General features: G+C 42.6%; 1 protein-coding gene across 1 annotated transcript in view; it reads right to left on the reverse strand.

Annotated features, from left to right (window-relative positions):
- The window catches only part of ATG2B (autophagy related 2B), a 1825281-nt gene that overhangs the window by 1589375 nt on the left and 208584 nt on the right, over positions 1-27322 (reverse strand). The window contains exon 4 of the mRNA XM_044074646.1: positions 26790-26952. Coding sequence (XP_043930581.1) covers positions 26790-26952 — 163 coding nt within the window. The remainder of the gene's footprint in view (positions 1-26789; positions 26953-27322) is intronic.

A 27322-nucleotide genomic window follows, 5' to 3' on the forward strand; every position in this document is an offset into this window, starting at 1 on the left:
GGTGGATGTGGACATCAGGTCTTGGATCTCCGAAACCCTCATGGCAGATGTGAGGGCAACTAGCAGAACTGTTTTGAATGTACAGAATTTCAGATAAGCAGAATGTGCTGGTTCAAATGGAGATAGCTCCTCTAATACAAAGTTTAGATCCCACAGAGGAGAGATGTGTTTCCGTGGGGGTTTGATGTGGAGAACTCCTCTTAAAGAGTTTGACTTCCAGTCTGGATGCCAGGGGAGGTGAAATGGCCAGATAGGCAGAGATGGCAGACAAGTGGACTTTGATCAAGGAATATGTCAGTCCTGTTTGGAGTACCTCACACAAGTAGGACAGGACCCTAGGAATGGAGGTACTGAGGGGGGGGGGTCCTGTTTGTTCCTATGATACTAGTTGGAGAATCTGAGCCATTTAGCCACATAGTTTCTCCTAGTGCTAGGTTTTATGGCCTCCTGCAGACTATTAAGTACGTCCTCTGAGTAAAGGTGTCTGTAAATGATCAGGATTCTATCACCCATAAGGTCAGTTTCAGAATGTTCACCTGCGGGTGTAGCAGAGACCCCTTGTCTGTGTGAGCAGGTCTATCCAGTGGGGTAACCTGTGGTGATTGCCATTGGCTAGAGAAAAAAGGAGGGCAAACCAATGTTGTCTTGGCCAAAAAGGGGTCACCAGTAGGATTTTTGGTTTATCCCTATGAATTTTCAGGAGGGCTTTCTGGATCAGACTGAAAGGGGGGAAGGCATACAAGAACATCCCCCCATGAAAAGGAGAAGGTGTCCACTTTCAACGCTTGTGGGTTTGTGTTCCTTGTGCAGAAGATGGGCATCTGCCTGTTGTCTGGGGAGGCAAAGAAGTCTACTTGTGGAATACCCCACCTGTGTATCAGGTCTAGGAAAACCACCCTCTGTAGCGTCTATTCATGAGAGGGGGCAGAAGTTCTGCTGAGTGTGTCTGCCATCACATTCTGTTGAGAGGGGATATACATGGCCAGCAGGTGTACTCAGAGAGTCTGCTAGATTCCAAATCTGAATGGCCAGTCAGCATAGAGGGTATGACCTGGTCCCTCCTTGTTTGTTTATGTACCACAGAACTGTCATGTTGTCTGTGATTACCTTTAATGTTCCTGGCAGGATAGAGGGTTGGAATGTTAGTAGGGCTAACAGCAAGGCTCTCATTTCCTTGATGTTGATCTGGTCTTTTACTCTTAGAGTGGATCATTTGCCTTGTTCTGAAAGGTGTTGTTGGTTTGCAACACTGCCTCCCATCCTAGGTCTAAAGCATCAGTGTAAAGGCATTGAAGTGGAGCTAGGGTCTGAAGGTGGAGTACTGGGTTGGTCTGTATTGCAGATAACCACCACTGGATCTCCCTCTTTAAGCAAGGGAGGAGTGGGAGGGGCAGATCCAAGGGATGGGAATGTTGGTTCCATAGATTTTTCAGTACCCATTGAATTTTGCGCACGTGTAGTCTTGCCAAAGGCAGCATGTGTATAAGGGATGCCATGTGGCCTAATAGTTTCAGAAATTCCCGAGCTGTCAGAAAGGTTTGGGAAAGGATCTGGTTGAAGTACAGACTGAGTTCCTGAATCCTTTGGTCCAGTATGAAGGCTTTCATGCAGTCTGTGCATAGTCTGCATTCCAGAAAAATCATGTCCTGAGAAAGAGTCAGGTGAGATTTTTCTACCTTTATAGTAAACCCCAGAAGAGGGAGGGTGTGTGACACCTGCTGCAAATGGAGGAGTAGGAGTGGGTGGTCTTGGTGCAGGATGAGGAGGTCATCTAGGCAGGGATATATCTGTATACCCTGTGTCCTGTAAAATGCAATGAAGGGGGCTAGACACTTGTTGAACACACTGGGGGCTGTGGATAGACCAAAGGGCAAAGCAGAGAATTGAAAATAACAGGAGTCTATAGAAAATCTGAGGAATTTCCTGTAATCCGGATGAATGGGGATGTGTAGGTAAGCATCCTTGAGATCTGCAGCCACCATGAACGCTTGGGGGGGAATTAAAGGCAGGAGAATAGGTAAGGTTATCATTTTGAAGCTGAGTATGAGAAGGAAAAGATTGAGAAAGGAAAGATCCAGGATACGTCTCCAGGGACCCTCTTATTTTGAAGCTGAGTACGGGAAGGAAAAGACTGAGAAAGGAAAGATCCAGGATATGTCTCCAGGGACCCTCTTTCCTGGGGACCAAAAACATTCTGGAGTAGAATCCTTTGTTCTTTTGAGGAGTGGGAACTGGTTCTACAGTGCCTTGGCTTAGGAGTTGTTGAATAATGGGTGGGAACAGGTGAATCTGTTTTTTTGGTGGCTGTGGAATGCCCTGAAAGGGTGGGAGCATCCACCAAGTCATGTAATATCCTCTCTGGATGATGGAGAGGACCCATCGTTCTTTTGTAAGTTTCTACCAGGAGGGGAGGGAGAGAGTGAGATGGAGGGATAGGGGAGTTTCTGGACGCAGAGTGGGTGAGTCACAGTGGAGGGGGCCTGGGATGGTCAGGCTGTCTCCGAAAGGGAGTGGCAGAAGATCTTGAGGGCAGTCTTGGGGTAGAAGTCTTTCTTTGCTGCCTACGTCCCTTGGATTGTTGTGTTGAGGGAAAGGATTCCCTTCATACAAAGGATGGTTTTTAAGGGTAGTTTCTATGACATCTAGGAATGGGGGACACCAAAAGGAGTTTTAGATTTTGCAACTCTTTTCCCTTCTCTCGGAAGGATTTGAGGAGCTCAGCAGTGGCTTGTCCAAAAAGTGCCTTATTGTCTAACGGAGCACCCAGACATTTGGCCTGAACATCCATGGGGGGGTTGTAGCCATACCCAGGTGTAACGACGCAGCACTGATCCAGAAGCAGCAGCTTTGGAAGCAGCTTCCACAGTATCATAGCTGCATTTAACAGAGTGCCTGATCACTTGTGATGCTGTGGAGAGGAGAGAGTTTAAATGTACTCTGGTGGGGGAGTCCTGGACCTCAGAAAGAAGGCTGGAGGCTTTAGAAATGGTATCAAGTACAAACCTTGCCATGTGGGTTTGGTAGTTCAGGGCCCTAATGGCCAGAGTGGAAGTTGTGTAGACCTTTTTACCGGTCCTGTCCATAAATTTACTGTCTTTACCAGTTGGATAAAGAGCAGAGAAAGAAAGCTGTCTGGAGGTCTTGTCTGCAGAAACAGCTGTAACAGCTGGGTCAGCCGGGGTTCTTGTAAAGAAACTGGGTGCCCTGGGGACCCTATAAAATCTGTCTGGTCATTTAGTTGCTGGAGGTTGGAAGTTAGGAGACTGTGAAGCAGCTAAGAATGTATCTTGAAATGAAGGTAGTAAAGGGGGCACAGCTTAGGCTGCTCCATTTGCAGAAGGTCAAAGTATCTCTTCTTAGAATCTCAGACCTCAGAGGCCTGCCACATAAAGTGTTCCCTCATGAGGGAGATATTATCCCCAAAATTAAATTCTTCCCCTGGGGAGTCTGGAGAAAGAGTCCTTTTCATCTGCAGTAATGAACTCCTTGGGGGATTCAATTTATGTCTCATAAGAGAAGGATTCCTCAGAGGATGAATATTCCTCCTCTGACACACGGGTTGGTTGAGGAGTGAGAGTAGGTAGGAGTTTTTGGGATTGTAAGGCCTGAAAGGCCTTAAAGAGGCTTTGGGAAAAGGATTCCCAGCCTGACATCTGAGGGGGTGCAATGTGTTTGGACTTCTGGTTTCCTTTTCAAGGGTGTGGTAGACAAGGGGGAAGCAGACTTTGGCCTAGCAAGAGAAGGAGGAGCAGGGGCTTCCGAGAAGGTGAGCCATGGTTCCCCTGCACCATCAGACTCTGATGGCTGAAATACCTCAGCGGACATACCTTATACTTAAAATCCTTTAGATTATTAAACTAATTAATAAAAATATGTACAATACCGAGGTCAAAGAAAATGTTCATAGGTAGGTACTAGGCTATCTGCCTGAAAGCATTTATAAGTCTAGCCGGAATTGTGTTGACTTTCACCACCCCCTTAGATTAGTTCCCTGTGCCTCTGTCCAGCAGAGCCATTGAAGTGATCCCCGGGGTAAACTTTCTATTTCCCATCCACCTGCCAAGATTTCTCTTGAAGAGTGTTTTAGAGAAGCTCTGCCTAATGTAGATTGGAATCTTGTTCCAGAGCATGGGAAGTCTTGGGGACAGGAATCTATCCCTCCAGCACATCCTATTTATTGTTGTGGTGAGGTTTAGATCCCTAGAGCGTGTGACTCGAGGGGATATGGTTTTCTTTAGGTGGAGCATGTCCATCAATTCTGGGGTGGACATGGCCTTGTATGTCAGGCAGAGATCTATAATGTATTGCTATTTCTATGGAGAAAGAAAGAAATCATTTGGTGTCTACATTGTATTCATAGTTACAATGTGCTTAATTCAAATCTCATTCTCCCTTCCCAGGTTCAAGCATATTGAAAAGTCTTTACTTTATCCTGCACCCAAGCTTCCATTGTGGTTTCCGGGCCTGCTTGGGAGACCGTCGTCTGAATGGACTCCGGGTCTATCGCCTCTAGAGCTGGTTTGGATGCCTGAGGTGCAGCTGGGGATTCAGACCAAAGTATCTTTGCCTTCTTCCAAGGCAGCTCATCGGATGGGCCTACTCCTCCCCCCTGCATGCCTTACGCCAAACATCAGAGTCTCTGATTCTCGAGGTAAAGATTTAAAGAAGCTAGTCAGCTATGAAGTGTTTTGAGGACAAATGACTTACAGACAGAACAGGATGCAGGGCCTCACCTAGAGAGAAAACACACTTATCGTGCATGTCCTTGTGAGGAGTCTATCTACCACAAGCACACTTCCCTTTCCTAGCTGACATGCAAGACTAAAACAGCAAGCAAAACAACTAAGAAAACCCCCCAGGGGGCACTTATCTGAATGGCCAAAATGGTCTGGTCTCGATACTCATAACTGTAGTCGTCTGATAAAATGAGAAGTAAGGTAGAACTGGTGAATGGGTGTTCGATGATCATTGCAGCAGAAAATTCTGAACAGGGTATGTGCAGATGCCACCTTTATACTAAACGCTGGTTTATGGCCCTCCAAGACAAAGACTTTGGTATACTGGCCGGACGGTGGTGCTGCAGGCAGCTACTCCCTACTGTTATGAATACTGCAACATCAGAATAGAAGGACATCTGAAATTTGAGTGTTATACTGCTGAATCAGTACATCCGTTTTGAAAGAAAGTAAAGACTTTTCAATATGCTTGAACCTGGGAAGGACAATGAGATCTGAATTAAGCACATTGTAACTATGAATACAATATAGACACCAAATGATTTCTTGACTTCATAGAAATAGAAATACATTCTCTTTGACCTCAGTAATGTACATATTTTTATGAATTAGTTTAATAAGCTAAATAATTTTTAAATACTTTGATATTTATCACATGAAGAGTGTTACACAATTCCGAGATATAGACACTTGTACTTTTAAAATTAATTCAGGGCTTTTGTTAGATCTAGAAAATATATGTATATCTTTTTACATGATGAATATATATGTGCATTGATATTACCTATGCATAACAGTTTAGTATGATAAGATTACCTTTCATCTGTAAGTTTACAGATGTCTTTATCTCTTCGGGTCCCACTTGGTTTTACTTATTTATTAAAAGATTTAGTTATAATAATGTTGATTGAGTGAATAATTTAGGAATATTTAATGGATAGTTTATACTACTATTACATAAATAAGTATACAGTACACTATTGGTCGGATTGTTTCACATTTGTGATTAACAGAAGAGGATTATTAAACTTTTATGTAATAATGGGGGAATAGTTTTAAATGGAAAAATACACAACTAAATAAATAGTCTCTTACTATTTTAACTTATATGTAATATTATATTGGCTAGTTGTTTGATGAATTTTTAGGTATTGGTTGGTAGAGAGAAAATATCTGTCTATTCAACAGGCAAACTAGGAACTTTGATATTCATAGTAGGTTGTGTTTTTTATTAGTAATATATACAGTTACAGTTGTAGAATTGTTTTGTTATTTATGAGTTTCAGTAGTTTAGTTTGTAGAAAGGAATAAGTCAAACAATTTGCAATGTTAAGGTAGTGTTGGAGGAATGCATTAAAGTCTAATATACAATTAAATTAATATGCTGGATAAATGTATCATATCTTTTAAAATAAATCTTTTTTAAATACACAGTATGGATAGTTTTACTCAATGTAAACTGATTAAAGACTATAACAAGATAGCTAAAATTAAACAGAAGAGACATTATATTCTTGCAAGAGACTCACTTGAAAAATAAAGATATACAATATTTAAATAACTTTGGTTATGGTATGTTATAGGTTCATAGGTGTTTACTAGGCTAACGACCATAAGGGCCGTTTTAAGCCTAGCCGTGTATCCCAATTATCTGACAAGTTCTTGTTAGGTGTATGCAGGGATTTGGGAGATGAACCATTTATAGGTTATTTGTGTCCATTAGAGACATAGGTGCCAAACCAGGGATGATTTTCCAGTTTCCCATCAAATTGTCCAAGTTGCACTTGAATTGGGTTAGGGAGGAACTCTACTTCACATGGATGGAGAGCCTGTTCCATATATGTGGGTAGTCTCTGGGATACATACCTATCTCTCAAGCAGGACTTAAGTCTTTAGATTGGGAAATTCTGGTGCTATTTGTTTTGTCAATATGCAGAAGGTCCACCAGAGTGGGGGGTCTGACTATGCCCTATATGCCAGGCATAGATCTCCTCTCAAAAGCCTGTAGGAGACAGAATACAGGGATAGGGCCCTTGAAGCAGTCTGCATAAGACATTTTACTTAAGCCCTGTATTCTTTTAGTGAAGAACCTCTGTGGACATTCCAATTGTTAGATATGCCTGGTTAAGTACATACCAATGGGGGCCACTGTACTCAATAATACGTCTGATGAATGCCAAATACAGTAGAACAATGACTTCTTTGGACTTGGATGCCATACCTTTGTTTATAAGGTGTGCAATATAGAATGATTTCCTCACCACTGTAGACAGATGATGGTCAAAGGCTAGATTACTCTCTGTGTCCCTAAGTCTCTGACTGCTGGGTCACCTCTAAGGGGCATGTTGTCAATACGATAGTTACCAGGTTATCGTCTGCTTCTTTAAACAAAAAGATGAGAGAAACAGCTGTACTTTGGAAAAAGTGTACTGCAATGCCTATGGTCATGGAATCCATTAATGATCTCAAAGGAATGTATACATTTGTAATAAACATAATGGCAAACTCCAGATTCTAGTTAATCTTTAATGCATAAGTGTAAAAAGTATGCTGAGAATAAAAATATATTGGTACAGTAACAAGTAACTACTAAGAAAAACAAAAAAGTACTGAAGCTAACACAGCTGAAGGTAAAACAGTATAAACTTTAATGCACACAAAAGAGAATAAGCGCTTTCACGGTGTGCTCTCACCGATTCATCAGACTGTTCTAAACTAGTAACAAACGCAGTTAAATACCATACGTTAATTAGTCAATTAAAACAGTGATAAAAGTATCAACTATCTAAAAGAAAAATGTCACAACAAGAAAGCAGGCAAATGAAACATATAAAAAAGATAAAAAATACATATAAAAAATAATCCTATACTCAAGTGTTTGAGAGGTCTAGCTTTTAAAAAAGGCTTAAGAGAGACAACTTCATTAAGACCTGGTATTTTATCAGCATTAAGAGACAGAATCCATTTTTGCTCTGCAGATTCTGTGTGATTCCCAAGATCTCCCCCTCTTAAACTCTCAGGAATGATCTCTAGCACAAGGAATTTAAAATTGTGTTCCTATCCATGGCACATAATATGCTTAGCAAGGGCATTGGTGTCTCTCTTGTTTCTAATGTCTCTCTGATGTTCCAGCACCCTTGTCTTTGAGTTGTCTGTTACTCATGCCTACATAAAAGGCATGGCAGAAAGTGCAGTAACTAAAATAAACAATGTTCTTAGTCCTGCAATCAGCACAAAAGTTTGTGTCTATTTTAAAGTGCATATTAGGGTGCATGTAAGTAGGACTAGAGTGTATAAACTTGCAGGCTGTGCAATTCCTGCATTTAAAAGTACCATACCTCTCTGACTGTAAAACCTTGTTAAAAGTAGAAGTATTGTAGCACAGATGCCTTTTCAAGGATCTGTTATTTTTTAAAAGAAAAGTGTGGAACAGTATCTATGGCATTTCTTAATTCATCTATAGTATCCAAAATGCCCCAGTTCTTTTTGACAATATCACATATACTACTAACCTCAGAAGAATATGTGAGAGGAAGCCTAATCAATCCTGTCCTTTGTTCTGTAGCTATGGCTTCAGTGTTAGGTGCAGCAGCATAATAAGGCCTGCATTTGCCCCCTCTCCCTATACGCATCAGTAATACAACTGTCAATATTATTTTCCTTGTAGCCTCTATCTAGAAAATTCATTTTCATGGTCTCCAGGGCCTCAGCAAGCTGTTCATCATAATTATGGAGTCTCATGACCCTGTACACCTGCCCCTTAACAACATTTCAGGTAACATGCCTAGGATGCATGCTATCTCTATGGATCAGATTATTCTTTCTTGTGGGTTTCCTATAAATACTAGTTACTAGGCTAGTCAAATCAGTTTTGTTCACCTTAACATCAAGAAATTCAATTTTATCAAAAGAATATTTAAAAGTAAATCTTAAAAAATCTGTAGACTGATGTAGAAACTCTATAAACTGCGCGAGACTCTCAACTGACCCCCGCCACAACAAAAAAATATCATCAACAAATCTTACATACCCATAAGATATGTTCAGAGAAGCCCTCAGCTTGAAATAATATGTCTCTCTCCCATTGTACCAACACAAGGTAGGGGTAGCTGTTGGCACAAGCTGTGCCCATTGCCACGCCAATCTTTTGTGCATAAAATTGACCTTCAAACAAAAAGATATTGTTTTCCAAAACCAATTCTAAAAGGGCACAAATTAAATTGATCTTGTCCTCAGTAAAACAATGGTTGACATGCATAAATTTCCTGACATTTTCTATACCCCAAGTATTGGGGATCACAGTAAAGAGTGACTCTACATCCATTGTCACTAAAAGATAATCAACACTCAAATCAAAAGTAGCCATATATAACCTTTGTAAGAAGGTCCTAGTATCTTTTAGGACGGTATAACAAGTGTCCAACAGAGAATGTAAATTCTTTCAATGTAAGTAGAAAGTGGCTCAGTTACCCAACCTTTCCCAGACACTATCCGGCGCATGGGTGGCAGTGTTAAATTTTTATGTACTTTGGGTAAACCATAAATGATCGATATAAGTGGTTGCTGTACCTCAAAATATTTAAACAACTTATTATCGATCATACCAGTCATAAGCAGATCGAAAATAAGGAAGGAAACCTTCTCGGTCATACCATAAACAGCAGTTTTAGAAATACAGACATAAGTGGTGTCATTACACAACAATTTATGCACTTGTGATTGATATAAGTTCTTGTCTAACACAACAATTCCACCACCCTTATCTGCTGGTCTAATCTCTAAGGATTTCAAGTTCTTGAGTTCACTGAGGGCTAAATATTCATCATTATTAAGATTAAAGTAGCTCTTCTTTCTATTAGATTCGAATTCTCTTCTTATTTGCTTCTCACAAGTCTGAATAAAGGTCTCTATCATGGCATTGGGTGGTGGGATAAAAGTGCTGGGTTTTCTCAAGGAAGCAGTGTCAGTGTTAACAGTGTCAGGTAGCATGGCTTTCAATGTAAGAGTCCTACCAAACAATCTAAGATCAGTTAAGACACTAGTTAGCTCGGCTTCTCTGGCAGGGACGAATGATACACCTTTGTTCAGCAATGCTAACTGTGCAGCAGTAAGCTGTACAGAGGAAATATTAAAAACTAAACCGTTTACCTCCTTTTCCACTGGCCTGTTCACATTCATTTCTGTACTTGGGAGGCAACAGAAAGAAGTTATGTACTTACTTACTTACTTACTTACTGTATTTATTTTTTACTTGCCTATCTGGTTGCTGTGTGCTCCTGCTCCAGACCCACCATCTGAACTCTCTCTATCCACCACTAAGACCTGAGGAACTCCCTGGCTATTAAGGATACCCTCAACTACTTCAAGCCTTGTCAACTCGGAATTTTCCTTCAGTGCTGTCCCAATACACCACAACTGCTTTAACAGCTTTTTGTAAACTCTCTATCCACCACTAAGACCTGAGGAACTCCCTGGCTATTAAGGATACCCTCAACTACTTCAAGCCTTGTCAACTCGGAATTTTCCTTCAGTGCTGTCCCAATACTCCACAACTGCTTTAACAGCTTTTTGTAAACTCTCTATCCACCACTAAGACCTGAGGAACTCCCTGGCTATTAAGGATACCCTCAACTACTTCAAGCCTTGTCAACTCGGAATTTTCCTTCAGTGCTGTCCCAATACTCCACTGCTACTTTAACTGCTATTTGTAAACTCTCTATCCACCACTAAGACCTGAGGAACTCCCTGGCTATTAAGGATACCCTCAACTACTTCAAGCCTTGTCAACTCGGAATTTACCTTCAGTGCTGTCCCAATACTCCACAACTGCTTTAACAGCTTTTTGTAAACTCTCTATCCACCACTAAGACCTGAGGAACTCCCTGGCTATTAAGGATACCCTCAACTACTTCAAGCCTTGTCAACTCGGAATTTTCCTTCAGTGCTGTCCCAATACTCCACAACTGCTTTAACAGCTTTTTGTAAACTCTCTATCCACCACTAAGACCTGAGGAACTCCCTGGCTATTAAGGATACCCTCAACTACTTCAAGCCTTGTCAACTCAGAATTTTCCTTCAGTGCTGTCCCAATACTCCACAACTGCTTTAACAGCTTTTTGTAAAGTACGTCTTAACACGTGACTCTGCTGTTAGCTAATCTGAGCTCTGTTTTTGTTTTCCTTAATATGAGTGCACCAAAATGTTTTGGCCTCTGTGTCAGGAATACTAGCAGCCAGACTCCTCTCTATGACCAGTATTTTCTAAACATTTTCCTTCCCTTACTGATTATCACTCCCTTCCAACCAAAGCGATTTACTTCTGCCCTCAGTCACCTACTGTAATACTACCTCAGAACTCTAGGTGTCAGTCTACCCAGGCCTACTCCTTATCCTCTTTCTACCCTTACTAGCTAAGCACCTTCCCTACTCTTTCCTCTTTCCTCCCTAGACCTGTCCCCTAGATATTCCCTAGCCTGCACTCCTTTTACCTTCTACCCTCTGCAGACTAGTCAGCTACTTTTTTCCTCCTCTTGCCTTTGTCTTGACCTTTACCTATTCTGCCCCTGAACCTTTGTGACTCTTCTCTGTACCTCTGCTCTCTGCCCACTAGGTGTCACTCTGTCTACATCTAGTCTTACAGTACTGCTTTATTCCTCTACCTTACTCCTCCTATTTTCACCTTTCTCACTCCTGTCCCTTTCCTTCTTTGCAGTGCTCTGTGACCCACTCCTCCTTACGCTACCTATCTCAATCCTTCTATCTGCTAGCTTTTTCTGTTACTTTTCTTTCCTAACTGGACTCTGTGTATCCCGCTCCATTCGCCCTGCGGGCTCACTCCGCTCCCCTCCCTACCCCCAATTCCCACCCACCCCCAGGGGTCCTAACCTTATACTTCCCTAGTCACACCCCTTACCCTTACAACCTATCCTAATCTTTCCCGCTAAAACCTAAACCCCTCCCCTCTACTCACTCTCCTTCCTCCTCCCTCCTTCCTCTACTGCTAAACCTACCTCATCTCCTTTTTCTAGCTTCTCTCCTATTCCTCACTCAGCTTTTTCCCATAAACTTCCACTCTCTTCAGCATTCCCTCTACTTCGTACCTCCTTTCTCACCCCTATAGCTCCTCCTAAGTCTTTCCTTTATTTCTTTTTGCCTTATACCTATAACTCCTCTCCTCCAACCCTTTCTTCTACTATTACTTTATAACTGCCCTTACCTCTCTACTTGTAAATATGACCCCATACTTACCCACCATGTTGATATTCTTAGCATTACTCTCTACCTCCCTTTATTCTTCTTACCTTCTTACCTTCATCAAACACCCACTTAATAACCAGCCAGACTATATAAATAAACATACTTCTAGCATCCACACTTCTCTTACCTCATTTTTAAATTCTACTTCCACCCCTAGCTTTCACCTTCCTAAATTCCATAGGCAATCTCACCTCACCTATGCCTTACCCTCTCATAAAAAAATGAAACAACTAACCCTTCTTAAAAGCAACTTCACATACAAACCAAATACTCCGACCTTACAAGACGGTGACATCCACCCCAACCCTGGCCCTACACATCCCTCCCCAAAAGTATCTAGGCCTAACTTCAATAACACCCTTCTCATAGGACATCTAAATATACGAAGTGTAAACAACAAAGTACCCTACTTACATGCCCTCTTAGACACTCACCACTTTGATATTCTGTGCCTCTCAGAGACTTGGCTAAAGCCAGCCACCAAAGACATTGAGATTATTCCCCAAGGCTATAATTTATATAGGCTTGATCGTTCTAAACGTAAAGGTGGTGGAGTGGCAATTCTCTTTAAGAACCATCTTAACATCTCCACCCTCCCAGCCTGTCCAACCCAGGATGTTAGAGCTGAAGCCATCATCGCTAAACTCCAATTAAATGCACAAAAAGCCCTTTACATCATCTGCATGTATATACCTCCAGGCAACAATATACCCATCTTAGAAGACTTTCTCAGTTGGGTTTCCACTAACTACCCCCAAGAAACTAAAATTCTGGGTGACTAATATAGACTGGAATACTATTAATAGTGAAAACCCCTCCTGTCATATAAACCTACATGGTTTTACTCAATCTATTACCACTACAACAAGGCTTAATAAACCAAGTAAGAAACATAGTATCTTAGACTGGATACTCATAAACAAAGCCAATGTCTCATACAAAGTAGAAACAATGCCCGATGACCTTAGTGACCACTGCCTAACCTTTATCTCTAGAGAAAAGACTGACTATCAAAACCTCCCTAACACTAGAATAATACGCTCTACCAAACACTTTAAAACTGACTCATTTCAAAATGATCTCAAAACATGCAACTGGAACCTCTTGAAATCACTTCCTCTTAATGAAGCAGTATCATTCTTCAACTCAACCTTCCTTTCCATTTTGAATAAACATGCCCCTGAACGCTCTATTAGAATGAAGTCTAATATAGCCCCATGGCTCTCTAAGGAAACAAAGAAATTAATTCATACTAAAAATAAAATTTAGGCCAAATGGAGATACCATAAAATCAGCTCTGATTTTCTTCACTTTTGCCAACTTAGGAATCTTACAAAAAAAGCTATAATCTCTGACAAAAAAAAACTACTACTGTGAACTTCAAGAAACCCATTTTAATAAACCCAAACAATTCTGGTCTTCTATCAACAAACTCCTTTCACCTGGAACATCAAAAACTCCCTCCCCTCTAAACGCAGACCCAGATACCCCAAACCACACTACAAACACTTTTAATTCCTTTTTTATAGAAACCATTCAATCTCTTGCTAGACAACTGAACACCAATAATAATAATTTTACCCTACAAATAATCTAATTGACTCTCCCCACAACTTCACTCTTCATCCTATCTCTACCTCTTTCATCTACAAGCTTATTCTCAAACTGAAACCCTGCACCCCCTCTGCTGACAAACTCCCTTCTCTCTTTCTTCAAAAGGCTGCTAAACAGATTGCATACCCAATATCTATACTCATTAATAGGACTATCCAAGAGGGAACCATACCAGATATATGGAAAGTCTCTCACATTATCCCACTACACAAAGGTGGTAGCTCTATTGATTACACTAACTATAGACCTATTGCTCTTCTCTCACCTCTAGCTAAGATAATGGAGAAATGTATCCATCAGCAACTTGTTCAGTATTTCTCTCTACACAACATTATAGCCAACTGTCAACATGGCTTTAGACCTCACCATAGCACCTCCACTGCCCTCCTTTCCTTTGTTGATACTATCAACAACTATCGTAACTCCAATCTTTTCTCCTCTGCTCTCTTCATTGACCTCTCTAAAGCTTTTGACATGGTGAACCACTCTTCCCTCATTAATATCCTTCAATCCCTCTCATTTGATAACCTGGCTATTAAATGGTTTACTTCTTATCTAAGCAACAGACAACAAGCCGTTCTTTGGGACAACCATATCTCTTCCTTATTGCCTGTTTCTATTGGAGTACCACAGGGCTCCATTCTTGGGCCACTTCTCTTCTCCCTTTACATAAACGATCTTAACACTGTAATCCCTCAAGCTACCTGCATCCAATATGCTGACAACTCCACTATTATTTGTTCAGCATCTACCTCCTCAGAGCTACTCTCACTAACTCAAACTACCTTCAACACTGGAGAAACCTGGTTTACTAGACGGTACCTCCTCCTCAATGCTAAAAAAAACTAAATTGCTCCTTTTCACTCCTACCACTCGAGCCTCCCCATTAAACTTCAACATCTTGTCAAATGACACCACTGTCATCTCTCCTGACCTGACAACAAAACTACTAGGAGTAACCATTGATAACAATCTCACTTTTGATCAACATACCAACAACATCATCAAAACAGTTAACAAAAAAATCATTATACCGTATTAAGCCATTTCTCACACCTTCTACCAGGGCTATCGCCCACTCCCATCTGATATCTACTCTCTTTTACGCCTCACCTATTTTCACTAACCTTAAGAAGGCTAACCTAAATAAACTAGCAGTTTGTTACAATAGCATTGCCCGCTTTGCCACCGGTAACCCTTTCAGAACACATCACTGTCATAACCTAAAACTCCTAGGCTGGCTAGAGCTACAAAACTGTCTTATGATCTCACAACTTACTATTACCCACAAGATACTTTACCAACCTGATAACACCCCTATACTCTCTAAACTTTTAATCCCTTATAGCAATCTTACCTCCCTTCGATCTTCTTCTAAACTCACGACCAAATCTGTAAAATCTCATAACTTAGCTGGTGACTCTCTGTTCACTAATACTGTAGGTAGGACATGGAATCTGCTACCCACAGATATTACTCTAATCACCTCCTTACCACTCTTCAAACAAAAAATCAAACTGTACTTCCAAAATCACTGGCTTTGTTCCTGTTGGACTCCTGACTAACCTTTTCATTCCCCTACTGTACCTTAACTATTTACTGTCTTATTAGCTACACATATACTTACTTTTTTTCTTGCCCTGTTGCTCTCCTCTTATGCTCTGACTCACTCCTCCTTTCTCTCCCCTGCCCTCATTTCCATCTTCTTTTTTCTTCCCCTTCTAGACTTTTGTTTCTCTCTCTTCTCCTCTCTTGTATTTCTACATTAATCCCTACAAAACTCTTGTTATACTTCTTTCTCTCCGGATTACTGAAACTAACTGCGAATCTTTAGCATTTTAAATTGTGATGCTACTACAGACCTAGCATATTTTTGTGTGTGCCTTAAGTATTTGTTGTTTCTTATTACTAAATGTATATTCTTATTGTACTTAAATTTTTTTTATTAATATGTCTTGTAGTGTAGTTTTATGTATGGAGCTTTTCTCCCCAGGCCTCTACTGAAAATGGACATATATCCAGCTAGACTAGCCCGGTTAACAAATGTAAAATAAAATAAAATAAATAAAATAAATAAACAGAGTCTACCCTTCCTCCCTCGATTCTGTGACCTGTCCCTGGTAGGAAAAGGGCTCTGCAATTGAAAAGAAGTGATAGCCCTAGGTCTGGCTCCAGTGTTAACATCAGTAGTGGAGTCACCATTATCATCAGAATGGGACTTCCTTTTTTTATGAAGATATGGTGATGTGATTACTCAGCTCCGCTTCCGATCGACTGAGCCGGTTCTGTGGAGATGGCATTCGCGGCTCCTCCCATTAAAGATACAGGCTGATTCAGAGATTCACTGGTAGTTTCACACAAAGGATCCGATGTTTGTGGTGCGTCTTCCGAGTTCACGGCTGGTGGGGGGGTTACTTCTACCCCATGCAAAAACCACTCCAGTAGTAAAATCCTTGATGTCGCGTTGCAATTTTGACTTTTTCTGATTGAAAAAGGGGTACCAAGGAATTTGATTATTAGGACTTTAGCGTTACTTGATTTGGTACTGAATAATAATGTTTTTCTGTATAACTGTATATACTAACTACAGAAAAAAGGGGTTGCCATGGGCATCCACTGTGCTAATTCTTACGCTAACCTTGTGTTAGCATATTGGGAGAGCACTTATGTTATGGCAAACATTTTTTACAGCAAACACATTTTCATAAACGCTTTGTAGACAATGTCTTTTTTTTTTACATGGGATGGTACTGAAACTGAGTTAAATTAATTTGACTATATAAATGGTACCACTGACTTTTTGAGGTTTGAATATAAAAGTTCGGATGTTATGATAGAATTTTTAGATGTTCAAATGCTTAAGAGAGAAGATAAGATGCACTCTGAAGTATATAGAAAGCCTTGTTGGAGGAATAGCATTCTACATCACAGTAGTATGCATCCCCAACATATTTAGCGAAACATAGTAAGACGTCAGACTCTCAGAATGTCACGTCTCACTACCAATGATGAAAGTTATAGCTTGAAACAAGAGATGCTGGCTGATAATCTGTCATCAAGGGGATATAGTATAAAAGAAGTAGAAGGTGTATACCAAGTGAATAAATCCATAAGGATGGGAAAAGGTAATCCGTACCTATACAAGAACCAGGGTAATACTGGGAGTGTTAATAATAGTGAGCAATGGGTTAATGTGAATAGGATGATCATTCCCTATTCTAATAAGAATTTAAAGATTAAGGACATTATTAATAAAAATTGGGGTATTTTAACCACTGATGATAGGATTGCGGAGATAGTGGGAGCAAAAATAGAAGTTATGTACCTATCATAACGTTCCATGTTAGTTATCTCCTCTCGCCTTCTTTCTTGCTGGTTGGGTTCGGAGCCGATCTTCGGCTCCGACTCGGCCATCTTCTAAAGCTCGAGAGCTACATACTGGCTGGAGGTCTCCCCATATCCCATGATGCCTGGCGCTAGAAACCCAGATCTCGTTTGGTGAGACTAACATCAGACAAAGTAATGAAGGAATCCTATCATACCTAAGCCCAACTATAGAGACTACTAGGTAGAGTGGGATAGTCAGAGAAGTCTCAGCCAGTGTAGATCCATAGAGAAACTCTTCTCGGTCTAGTAGGATAGGGGGATGGAGGGTGGGACGCAAGAAAGAAGGCGAGAGGAGACAACTAACATGGAACGTTATGGTAGGTACATAACTTCTTTATGTTAAGGTGTCTATCTCACCTTCATTCTTGCTGGTTGGGACAGTGTCCCTAGCACCTAATATCCTGGGTGGATCAGTGGAACAGACTTTTCAGAACAGTGGAACCAAAATCAGATCTGCTCCTAGAAACCACGTCCAGCTTATAATGCGAGAAGAAAATATGAGGATTTGCCCAAGTGGCCACTGCAAAGATAGATTCCATGGGCAACCTGGCTTGAAACGCAACAGAAGTGGCTAATGCTCTGCTGGACTGGCCCTTAGGTTTAACAGGTAATTCTTTCTTCCTCAGCTGATAAATAAGGGTTATGGTAGAAGTCAGCCACCTAGATAAAGTTACTTTTGATACTGGTAGGCCTTGTTTGCCCTCTGCATAAGAGAGGAAAAGCTGATCCGATTTTCTGAAGTCCTTAGTCCTAAGCAAATAAAAGCGCAGTTGCCTGTGAACATCTAATTGATGTAATTTATATTCTGCCCTGTTGGAATGGTTAGGAAAAACTACAGGAGGGTCAATGGACTGGTTCAAATTATTCTCAGAAGAGACCTTAGGAAGGAAGGAAGGGTTAGTCCTAAGAGCAACCCTGTCTTTGTGGCACACTAGGTACGGGGGACGGATACAAAGAGCCTGCAGTTCAGAAACTATTCTCGCTGAAGTAATTGCTACCAGAAAAAAGTGTTTTCCAAGATAATAACTTCAAAGGACAGGAAGCTGCAGGTTCGAAGGGTGGCAAAATTAGAGAGGATAGAATCAAATTCAGATCCAACGGAGGTGGAGGATCCCTAATCGGGGGCGTGAGCAGAGTGGTTCCTTTAAGGAAGGCCTTACAAAGCTTATGAGACATTATGCTACTTTCTGAAAGGCCAATATAAAAATTTGAAATTGCGGCTAACTGCACTCTAATTGTAGCAGAAGCGGACCCAGAATGAAAGAGCTCCGCAAGAAATTCCAGGACGTGGTGAACAGAGGCTGAAAAGGGGTCTATATTCTTGGCCTCTGCCCAGGAAGAAAAACGTTTCCACTTACTAGCGCAAGTTTTTCTAGCGGTAGACTTGTGCGATGATAAAATGATTTCACGCACCGATTGGGAGATATCAGGAAGCCCGGCTAGGGTTGGAAGTGGAGCAACCAAGCTGTGAGGTTGAGAGATTGTAGGGAATGATGCAGCCCGCCCGACTGATGGATCAGGAGGTCTGGAGCTGAGTCCAGAGTCCAAGGCTGCTCGATAAGATGATGATGAAGGAACAGAAACCATATTTGTCGAGGCCAGTACGGAGCAAGGAGGATCATTCTGCAACCCAATACGGTAGCTTTCTGAATCAGCTTGGGAATTAGGGGAAAGGGAGGGAATGCGTACAGAGGTCCCTGAGGCCAATCGTGGACTAGAGCATCTCTGGGGGAATGTTCTGGATGTGGTAGGAGAGAGAAGAAGTTGCTGCATTTGCTGTTGAAGGGGGTAGCAAAGAGGTCGCAGCAGATTTGATCCACTACTACTTGATTCAGAGACCACTCGTGAGGCATGAGAATAGCTCTGCTCAGCCTGTCTGCTATGATGTTGGATTTCCCAGGAATGTGCGTTGCGGTCAGAAACCGTTGGTAAGAGATCACCCATTGCCAGTGTCTGAGTGCTTCTCGACATGGGGGGTAGGACCTGGTTCCGCCCTGCTTGTTGATGTACCATATAACTGACATATTGTCCGTTTGAATTGCAATTGTCCCTGTAGGAAGAGAGTCCTGAAGAGCTTGCAACGCTAAAAGCACAGCCCTCATCTCCAAGACGTTTATGTGCAGATGGTACTCTTGAGGTTGCCAGGTACCCTGGACTGTTCTACCCTGATAATACCCCCCCACCGGATCAGGGAGGCATCTGTGGTCACCGTAGCAACTGGAGGGGGAAGTACAAATGGTCTGCCCAGGGGAACTGATGAGGAGACCATCCTCCTTTTGAGTGTGCTTTTTATATTAATATGCTGGTTGAACATTCATATGTTTTTATAGAGATATATATTTTAAGTATGTTAAGCACAGCTGTATGTATGTATTTTTGATATGTACTGTTCATATGCTTTTTTACTTTAGATATCCTTTCAGTACTTGGAGATATTGTCATTCCTTTAAGATGAATGTGCTTAAGTTTTTGAAGTTAATTAATGTCATTTTTTGATTGGAGACAGATTAATGTCATGTGCTTATATAGAGTGTTATTTTAATCTGTTCGTATCTAGTCTGAGGAAGCTTTATTGTAAACGCGCTTACCGAATTTAATAAATTTCTGTGGAATATTTTTATCACCCGAGGACTTTCTGTGGTTTCTGTCGTTGGACTATCTGCTTCAGTGTTTAACTGACACAGCAATATAGTAATTGTGCCGATTTGTTCCTGCTTTGGATTTTGCCTGGTTCGTTCCGTTGCAAGTTTTTGTTTTGTATGTAGTCAGAGTGTTTTAGGAATACCTTTATGAATACATATTTTTGTCTTATGTTTTTTTAAAAGGCATAATATGTGATGTAATTGAGCTGGCCATGATTGGTTGACATTTGTATGTACTACTATTTAAATGAGTTATGGCTTAGTGCAGTTGTTTAAAGTCTGATGAAGCGTTGGATAGACGTGAAAGCGCTTACTTTATACTGCAGTGATTAAACGTGTTTTTATATTTCTGCTGTGGCGAGCCGCATCTGTTTTTTGATATATTAAAAAAATAATGACAAAATATCAAACAGTTTCAACACAAAGTAGAGACAGCTTTACAAAAAACAACACTGCACAGCTATGCAATCACTTCAAAAAATCTACACAGATTAGCTAATAGAAGTAAGATGTTAAGAAAAAAGGCACAAATCAATAATATCTGAAATTCTCACACTAATAAGCTTACTTCAGAGGAAATGCTTATTATATTTAAAAAATTCCATGAGAATCTTAAAGATAAAAATAATAATCCTGACAATTACAAAACTGACAGGTATTTAAAGAAAAATGCTACTAATAAACTTAATTACCAACAAATACCAACAAAAAATAAGAGTACGTAAGGGTGAATTTCTTCCTTTGTGTGTCTGCAACAAGCCCTTGACTGAGTAAAAAATGAAACATTTTCCTAGGTGACCCCTTCAGTACCAAGTCCAAGTATGCACAACCACCAAAATGAAACACTTCCCCAAACGATCCCTTTGGTAGCCTGTCTGTCCATGTATGCACAAGCACACAAATGACATCAAAACAAAATAAGAAGTTATGTACCTACCATAACGTTCCATGTTAGTTGTCTTCTCTCGCCTTCTTTCTTGCTTGATGGGTTCGGAGCCGATCCCTCGGCTCCGACTCAGCACTTGCTAAGCTCGAGAGTCACTTTTACCAGCTCGAGGCAGCCCCATATCCCATGATGCAAGGCGGTAAGTACCCAGATCTCGTTTGCTGACAAAGGGCAATAGCACCAAGCATAAAATACTTCCCAAAGGAAGAAAGAAAACTTACAGATGGAAGAAGGACCAGGTCTGAATGGTCTTCAGCATAACAGTTTCTTATAACAAGGTCTGTCCAGGCCAGGAAGGAGGGAGGGTCGAAGAAAGAAGGCGAGAGAAGACAACTAACATGGAACGCGTTATGGTAGGTACATAACTTCTTAATGTTAAGTTGTCAATCTCGCCTTCATTCTTGCTTGATGGGACCGCGTCCTAGCACCTCTATCCTGGGTGGCTCAATGGAACAAACTCTTGAGGACTGTAGAGCCAAAACTGGCTCTGTCCCTGGAGGCCAAGTCCAATTTGCAATGGGAAACAAAAGTGTGAGGAGTAGCCCAAGTGGCGCTGCACAAATAGTGTCCAAAGGAAGTCTAGCTTGAAAAGCTGTAGAAGTAGCTAAGCTCCTAGTTGAATGTGCTTTAGGTTTTGAGCACAGCTGTTTTCCCCTGAGCGATAAATTTCAGAGATGACCGAAGAAAGCCATCTGGACAAGGTCACTTTAGAAACAGGAAGGCCTTTTTATTATCCGCATAGGAAACAAAAAGTTGATCAGATTTTCTAAATTTTTTGTTCTGTCCAAATAATATCTAAGTTGACGGTGGACAACAAGATAATGTACCTTTTGTTCAGCAATATCTGAATAGTTAGGGAAAAATCCAGGGAGATCAATGGATTGGTTTAAATTGTTATTTGAAGCGACCTTAGGTAAAAGGTTGGGTTAGTTCTCAAAGATACTCTGTCTTTGTGAAAAACCAAATAGGGGTCGAACCGAAGAGCATGAAGTTCAGACACCCTCCTGGCAGATGTAATAGCCACTAGAATAAAGTTTTCCAAGAAAGATATTTCAGGAACAAGAAACAGCTGGCTCGAAGGGGAAGAATCAAGGATGTCAGCACTAAATTTAGATCCCACTGAGGAGGAGGATTCCTGATTGGAGGCTTTAGTAGGAAAATTCCTTTCAAGAAGGCCCTGCAGAGCCTATGGGACATAATATTATGATCTGCTATCCCGACATGAAAATTGGAAATAGCAGCCAATTGAACTCTGACTGTGGAAGAAGAGGAGCCTGCATGAAAAATCTCTGCTAAGAAGTCCAGGACTGCCTGAACAGGGGCAGTAAAAGGATCAATATTCTGGGCCTTAGCCCAATAAGAGAAACGCTTTCCATTTGCTTGTATAAATCCTCCTGGTAGAGGATTTTAGCGGGCTACTATGATGTCTCTAACTGGGTTAGAGATCAAAGGAAGCCTGGCTAAGGAAGGAAGTGGAGCAACCATGCTGTGAGGTTGAGAGAAGGGATTGACTGGTGCAGCTGACCCGATTGGTGAATCAGAAGATCTGGCACTGGGTCCAGATGCCACGGCTGCACCAAAAGGTGATGATGGAGGAACGGAACCAAACTTGTCGAGGCCAGTAAGGGGCAATGAGAATCAATTTGGCTCTCAAAGCGGTAGCTTTCTGGATCACCTGAGGATCAGAGGAAATGGAGGGAAGGCATAAAGAAGTCCCTGGGGCCAATCCTGGGTCAGAGCGTCTCTTGGGGATGGCCTGATAGAGGAAGAGGCTGAAGAAGTCTGGGCATTTGCTGTTTTGGGGAGTAGCAAAAAGATCGCAACATGGACGACCCCATTCCAGAAAAATCTCTTCCGCTATAGATTGCTTGAGAGACTACTCGTGAGGCATGAGAATAGCTCTGCTCAATCTGTCCGCTACAATGTTGGTTTTCCCAGGGATATGCGTTGCTACCAGAAACCGATGAGAGGAGATCGCCCATTGCCATAGTCTGAGCTTCTCGACACAAGGGGTAGGACTTGGTTCCGCCCTGTTTGTTGATATACCAAACTACAGACATGTTGTCTGTGTGGACTGCAATTGTCCCTACGGAAGAAAGTCGTTGAGGGCTTGCAACGCGTTAAAAGCACTGCGCCATCTCCAGGACATTTATGTGCAGATGGTACTCGAGCGGCTGCCACGTCCCATGAACCATCCTGCCCTGATAATGACCCCCACCCGATCAGGAGGCATCCGTGGTGACAGTGGCTATCGGGGATGGGGTACAAAGTACCTGCCTTGGTGAACCTGAGGCGATGTGATCCACCAAGCAAGATGCTCTTTGCATGTCTGTGTCACCAGAATCTGGTGACGCATTGAAAGTTGCTGGTATGACCATTGTGTGAACAGCATCCACTGAAGAAGGCGCATGTAGAATCGAGCCAGGGGAAGAAGAGTAATGGCCGCAGCCATGAGACCTAATACCTTTAGAACCATTCTGGCCTGTACTTTCTTGCTGGCCAGAATGATCCTGACATGACTCTGAATGTCTGAACCTCTTTGATCTGTAAGGGTAGCTGACATCCGAACAGTGTTTAAGTTTGCCTATGAAGGTAATAGACTGGCAGGGCGATAAGGATGACTTTTCAAGTTGATTGAGATGCCCAAATGAGAACAAAGGTCTATTGTGTAATCCCTGGCTTATATAAGCTGATGCCTGGTGGTGGCTGACAGGAGCCAGTCGTCGAGATACGGAAACACCTGGAATGCTTGGCGTCTCAGGTGAGCCGTGACCACTGCCATGCATTTGGTGAACACTCTGGGGGCTGTAGTGAGACCAAAGGGCAGGGCTCTGAACTGGAAATGACTGGACCCCAGCCGAAAGCGGAGAAATCTCCTGGAGCGTCTGTGAATTTTGATGTGATAGTACGCATCCTGAAGATCTATTGAGCACATCCAGTTGTCCTTCTGTAAGAAGGGCAGAATTGACTGAAGAGTGACCATTCGGAATCTTGTCTTCCTGACAGACTTGTTGAGTCTGCTGAGATCCAATATTGGTCTCCAGTCTCCTGTCTTTTTGGGGACCAAAAAGAACCTTGAGTAGATTCCGGGCTCTGAATGGTCTATTGTAACTGGCTGAATGGCTCTTTTTTGCAGTAGTTTTGAGACTTCTAACTCTGCAACCTCCCTTAGACCGGGTGGTACGTCTGGAAGGGAACTTGAGGGGAAGGGACTTTCCTCGAAAGGAATTATGTAACCCTTGGATATGATCGACTGTACCCATCTGTCTTGAGTGAGGGAATGCCAGGCTTCTGGGTACAGTGATAATCTTCCCCCGACTGCCTCCAAGGAGGGACAGCCGGGCAACACCTCAGGGATGCTGAAAGGGCTTGTCAGAGAGAGGCTCCCTGTTTCCCTGTTTTTTCGGACCCCCTCTGCCTCTAGAGCGGCGTCTGTTGTTGTTACCCCCTCTGCCTCTAGGGGTAAACTGACCACGTGAATCCGGCGTGACTCCTTGGGATTTACGGAACCACATTTTCCCACCTTTCTGTCCTTTGGGATAAGGTCTAGAAGGGGTGGAAAAACGGACTCCAACAGCAGAAAGAGTCTTGCCGTCCTGTTCGCACCTGGTCAAGGTTTCCTTCACCTGAGGGCCAAACAAAGCTGACCCATCAAAGGGAGAATTTGTGAAGGACGCCTTAAAGGGATCCGCAAAATCACATAGCCGCATCCAGGCTTGGCGTCTAAGAGCCACACCTGTACCTGCGGCTCTACTGCTCCATCCGCAGCATAAGATATTAGCCGCATGGAGGAGTTTGCAATGGAATTGAGGGTTCCTAGCTGCGAAGCAATTTTTTCTTGAGCCCCTGCAGCTGTAGGATCCTGAACTACTTCACCCAGCTCCTTAAGGATATCCCTCTGGAGTCTGGTGAAGTGACATAGGTAATTCAGCGAGCATAGCAAAGGTCGCTGAGGAAAACATCCGCTTACCGTACCTATCCATGGTCCTAGAGTCCTTATTAGGAGGATGGACGGGCACGGAAGGATCTGCAAGTTCCTTTTGGTGGCGCAGCCACCACCATGGCATCAGCGGGACACCCTTAGTGAGGAATTGCTTGTCACACGGGCAGTGATAAATTTTGAAGGCCTCCTAGGGACTGGCTCTACAGAGTCAGGAGCTGCCCACGCCTTCGTGCAATAACCTGCATAAGGGGGTCGAAGGCGGAGACACCCAGGAGGTGGAGGGCCGAGATCCAAACGCCTCTAGGTATACTGACTCATCCTCAGAGGGATTGTTGGTGGGCCAGTTTCCCCTCTGTTTCAGGAGTTCTAGGATGTCTGAGAAGGAGACATCCTCAGAGGGGATCTAGGGATCCCTCTGACTCATCAAAGTCAGTATCCAGTGACAGACTCGGGAGTCTACATGCTTCCTCTTACAAGTCCTCTTCCTAGGAGGATCTCCCGAAACATCAGGGAATCCTCGGAAGAGGGGAAATTCCCAATGGGGAAACCTGAGGCGGAGGATCTCTGGGTCCTGTAGCAAGAGAAGTGGCAGAGATGTCAACAGGTACTATAGAGGGAGGAGCTACAGGAACAGACTGCTGACTGATACCAGTGGCCAGTACACTCTTCATCACCTCGAATGCTCCCTCCCAGGCAGGTCCGAGAGAACCCGCTCAAGAGCTAGGAACTCCAGGGACCACCGAAAGGGAAGTCTCCGAGGCAGATGTCGGAGCCGAGCTCACCAAGGCCGAGGCTCCAAGGGAAGAGCGGTTGGGACAAGGGTCGATGCCACTCACCCCTCGGAGGAGACCATGAAAGCCCGACCACCGAATCCCTCTGAGGAAGGTCTCAAGAGGAGATAAGAGTAGAGGCTGAAGGAACAGAAGGGGTATCCGTCCTCCAGCCGTAGCAGTAACCATTCGAAGACTCCAACTCCAAGCTCTGGGGTAGAGTTGAAGGAGGAACTGTAACGGGTGTGGACCAACAGTCGTCTGTTGAGACGGACTATGTAACATTTGGGCCAGTACCTGTGACTTAAGTAATCTACTGACCACTCTCTCTAGGTCATGATCTGACAGTCTGGATGACCTTGAAGATCGGCTGCGATGGCTCCGTTCCGAAAGAAGAGGTGAAGCCGGAGCCGAAAGTATCGGCTCCAAGGAAGGAGACCTCGACCTCTTCCTGGAATGAGCCATCGGAGCCGATACTATAAATCCTGTCGGAGCCGACTTCTCGGATCACTTACCAGGAGCTGGTAAAAGGAGGACCTCATAAGCGAAGCGGCAAACGAGATCTGGGTACTTACCGCCTTGCATCATGGGATATGGGGCTGCCTCGAGCTGGTAAAAGTGACTCTCGAGCTTAGCAAGTGCCGAGTCGGAGCCGAGGGATCGGCTCCGAACCCATCAAGCAAGAATGAAGGCGAGATTGACAACTTAACATTATTTCTCCAAGCAACTCCTTCAATAATATGTCCAACTATGAACAAGTGCCAAAATGAAACACTTCTCCCAACGACCCTTCAGTAGTTTGTGCATGTATGCACAAGCACTACATTGACTCCAAAGTGAAACATTTCCCCAAGCAACCCCTTCAGTAGTCTAAGTACACATAAGCACTAAAATGAAACAATTCAGCAAGTGACCTCTTCGGTAGTCTGTCCAAGTATGCACAAGCACCAAAATGAAACATTTCCCCTATGACCCCTCTTCAATAGTATCAGCATGTATGCACAACAAGCATACTAGTAAGCACCTCTACTTACTTAAAAAACTCATTTTTTTCTGCCCAGTCTCTCCACACAACAAATGAGCCAACAGTGAGCAATTTTGATACACAAACCAGGATATCCCTCAACTTGCACTAGGCGCCAAAGATATTATTGAAGAGATGGCCTTTACTGCACTGCGCCACCGCCCCACCTACCTGCTCAGCCAATCACAAGTCTTTTGGGGGTGGTGCCCAAGCAAGATGACATAAGTGGAATCAGGAGGCTTGCATGAGATGTCCACATAGGGCATACACACTGCTGTTCCCTTATTAGGGAAAAAAAAGATATTTAATTAAAAATATTTATTTCTTTTTTAGTTTTGCATTGACAAATTATGCTCTTGAAAAGACAGTGCCTGAGGCAATTACCCCTTTTTACCCCACCCTACCTACTCTACTTCATACATTATCAATAAGGACCTTCCTTCCCAGTCAGACTACTTTAGAAACATGTACCTGATGTGCAATTGATGTTACAGGAGATGTTTTTGAAGATCCTGAAAACTCTTCCCAAAAGAGAGTAACACCAGACAATTCTAGCTTTTTGTGTGCAAATGCTGAGGGCTGATGGACATTAATTCCCCCACATTCCTCTCCACTTTCATCACAGTACACAATCCTAAGGAAAAGGAAGAAAAACATTGAGGTTACTACAAAGAGCAATCACTACAATATAAACAGTCACAGATATGTAAATGAAGTTTCTTCTCTGAGGAAATAAAAATATTTGACCTCAGTCAACTAGTATACATCATAAGGATTAACCATAATACCAAAAAGGCTCCTCTTCAACAGTTTTTCTCCAGTGACCCAAACAGCATCACCAGAATCTCATTGTTTTGACAGCTCAGTAACCACTTACCATATCCTGTTCAAGACCATTTCAACATGTTCATCACTTTGTCGTTCTCTTCCACTTGTTACAAATTACTGTTTAAATACCTCAGACAAAGCCTTCATCACATTTCACTGAAAATCAAGTACTAAAA

This window comes from Protopterus annectens, chromosome 6.part0 (assembly GCF_019279795.1).
Source record: "Protopterus annectens isolate FY-2018-M chromosome 6.part0, PAN1.0, whole genome shotgun sequence".
Classification (NCBI taxonomy): Eukaryota; Metazoa; Chordata; order Ceratodontiformes; family Protopteridae; genus Protopterus; species Protopterus annectens.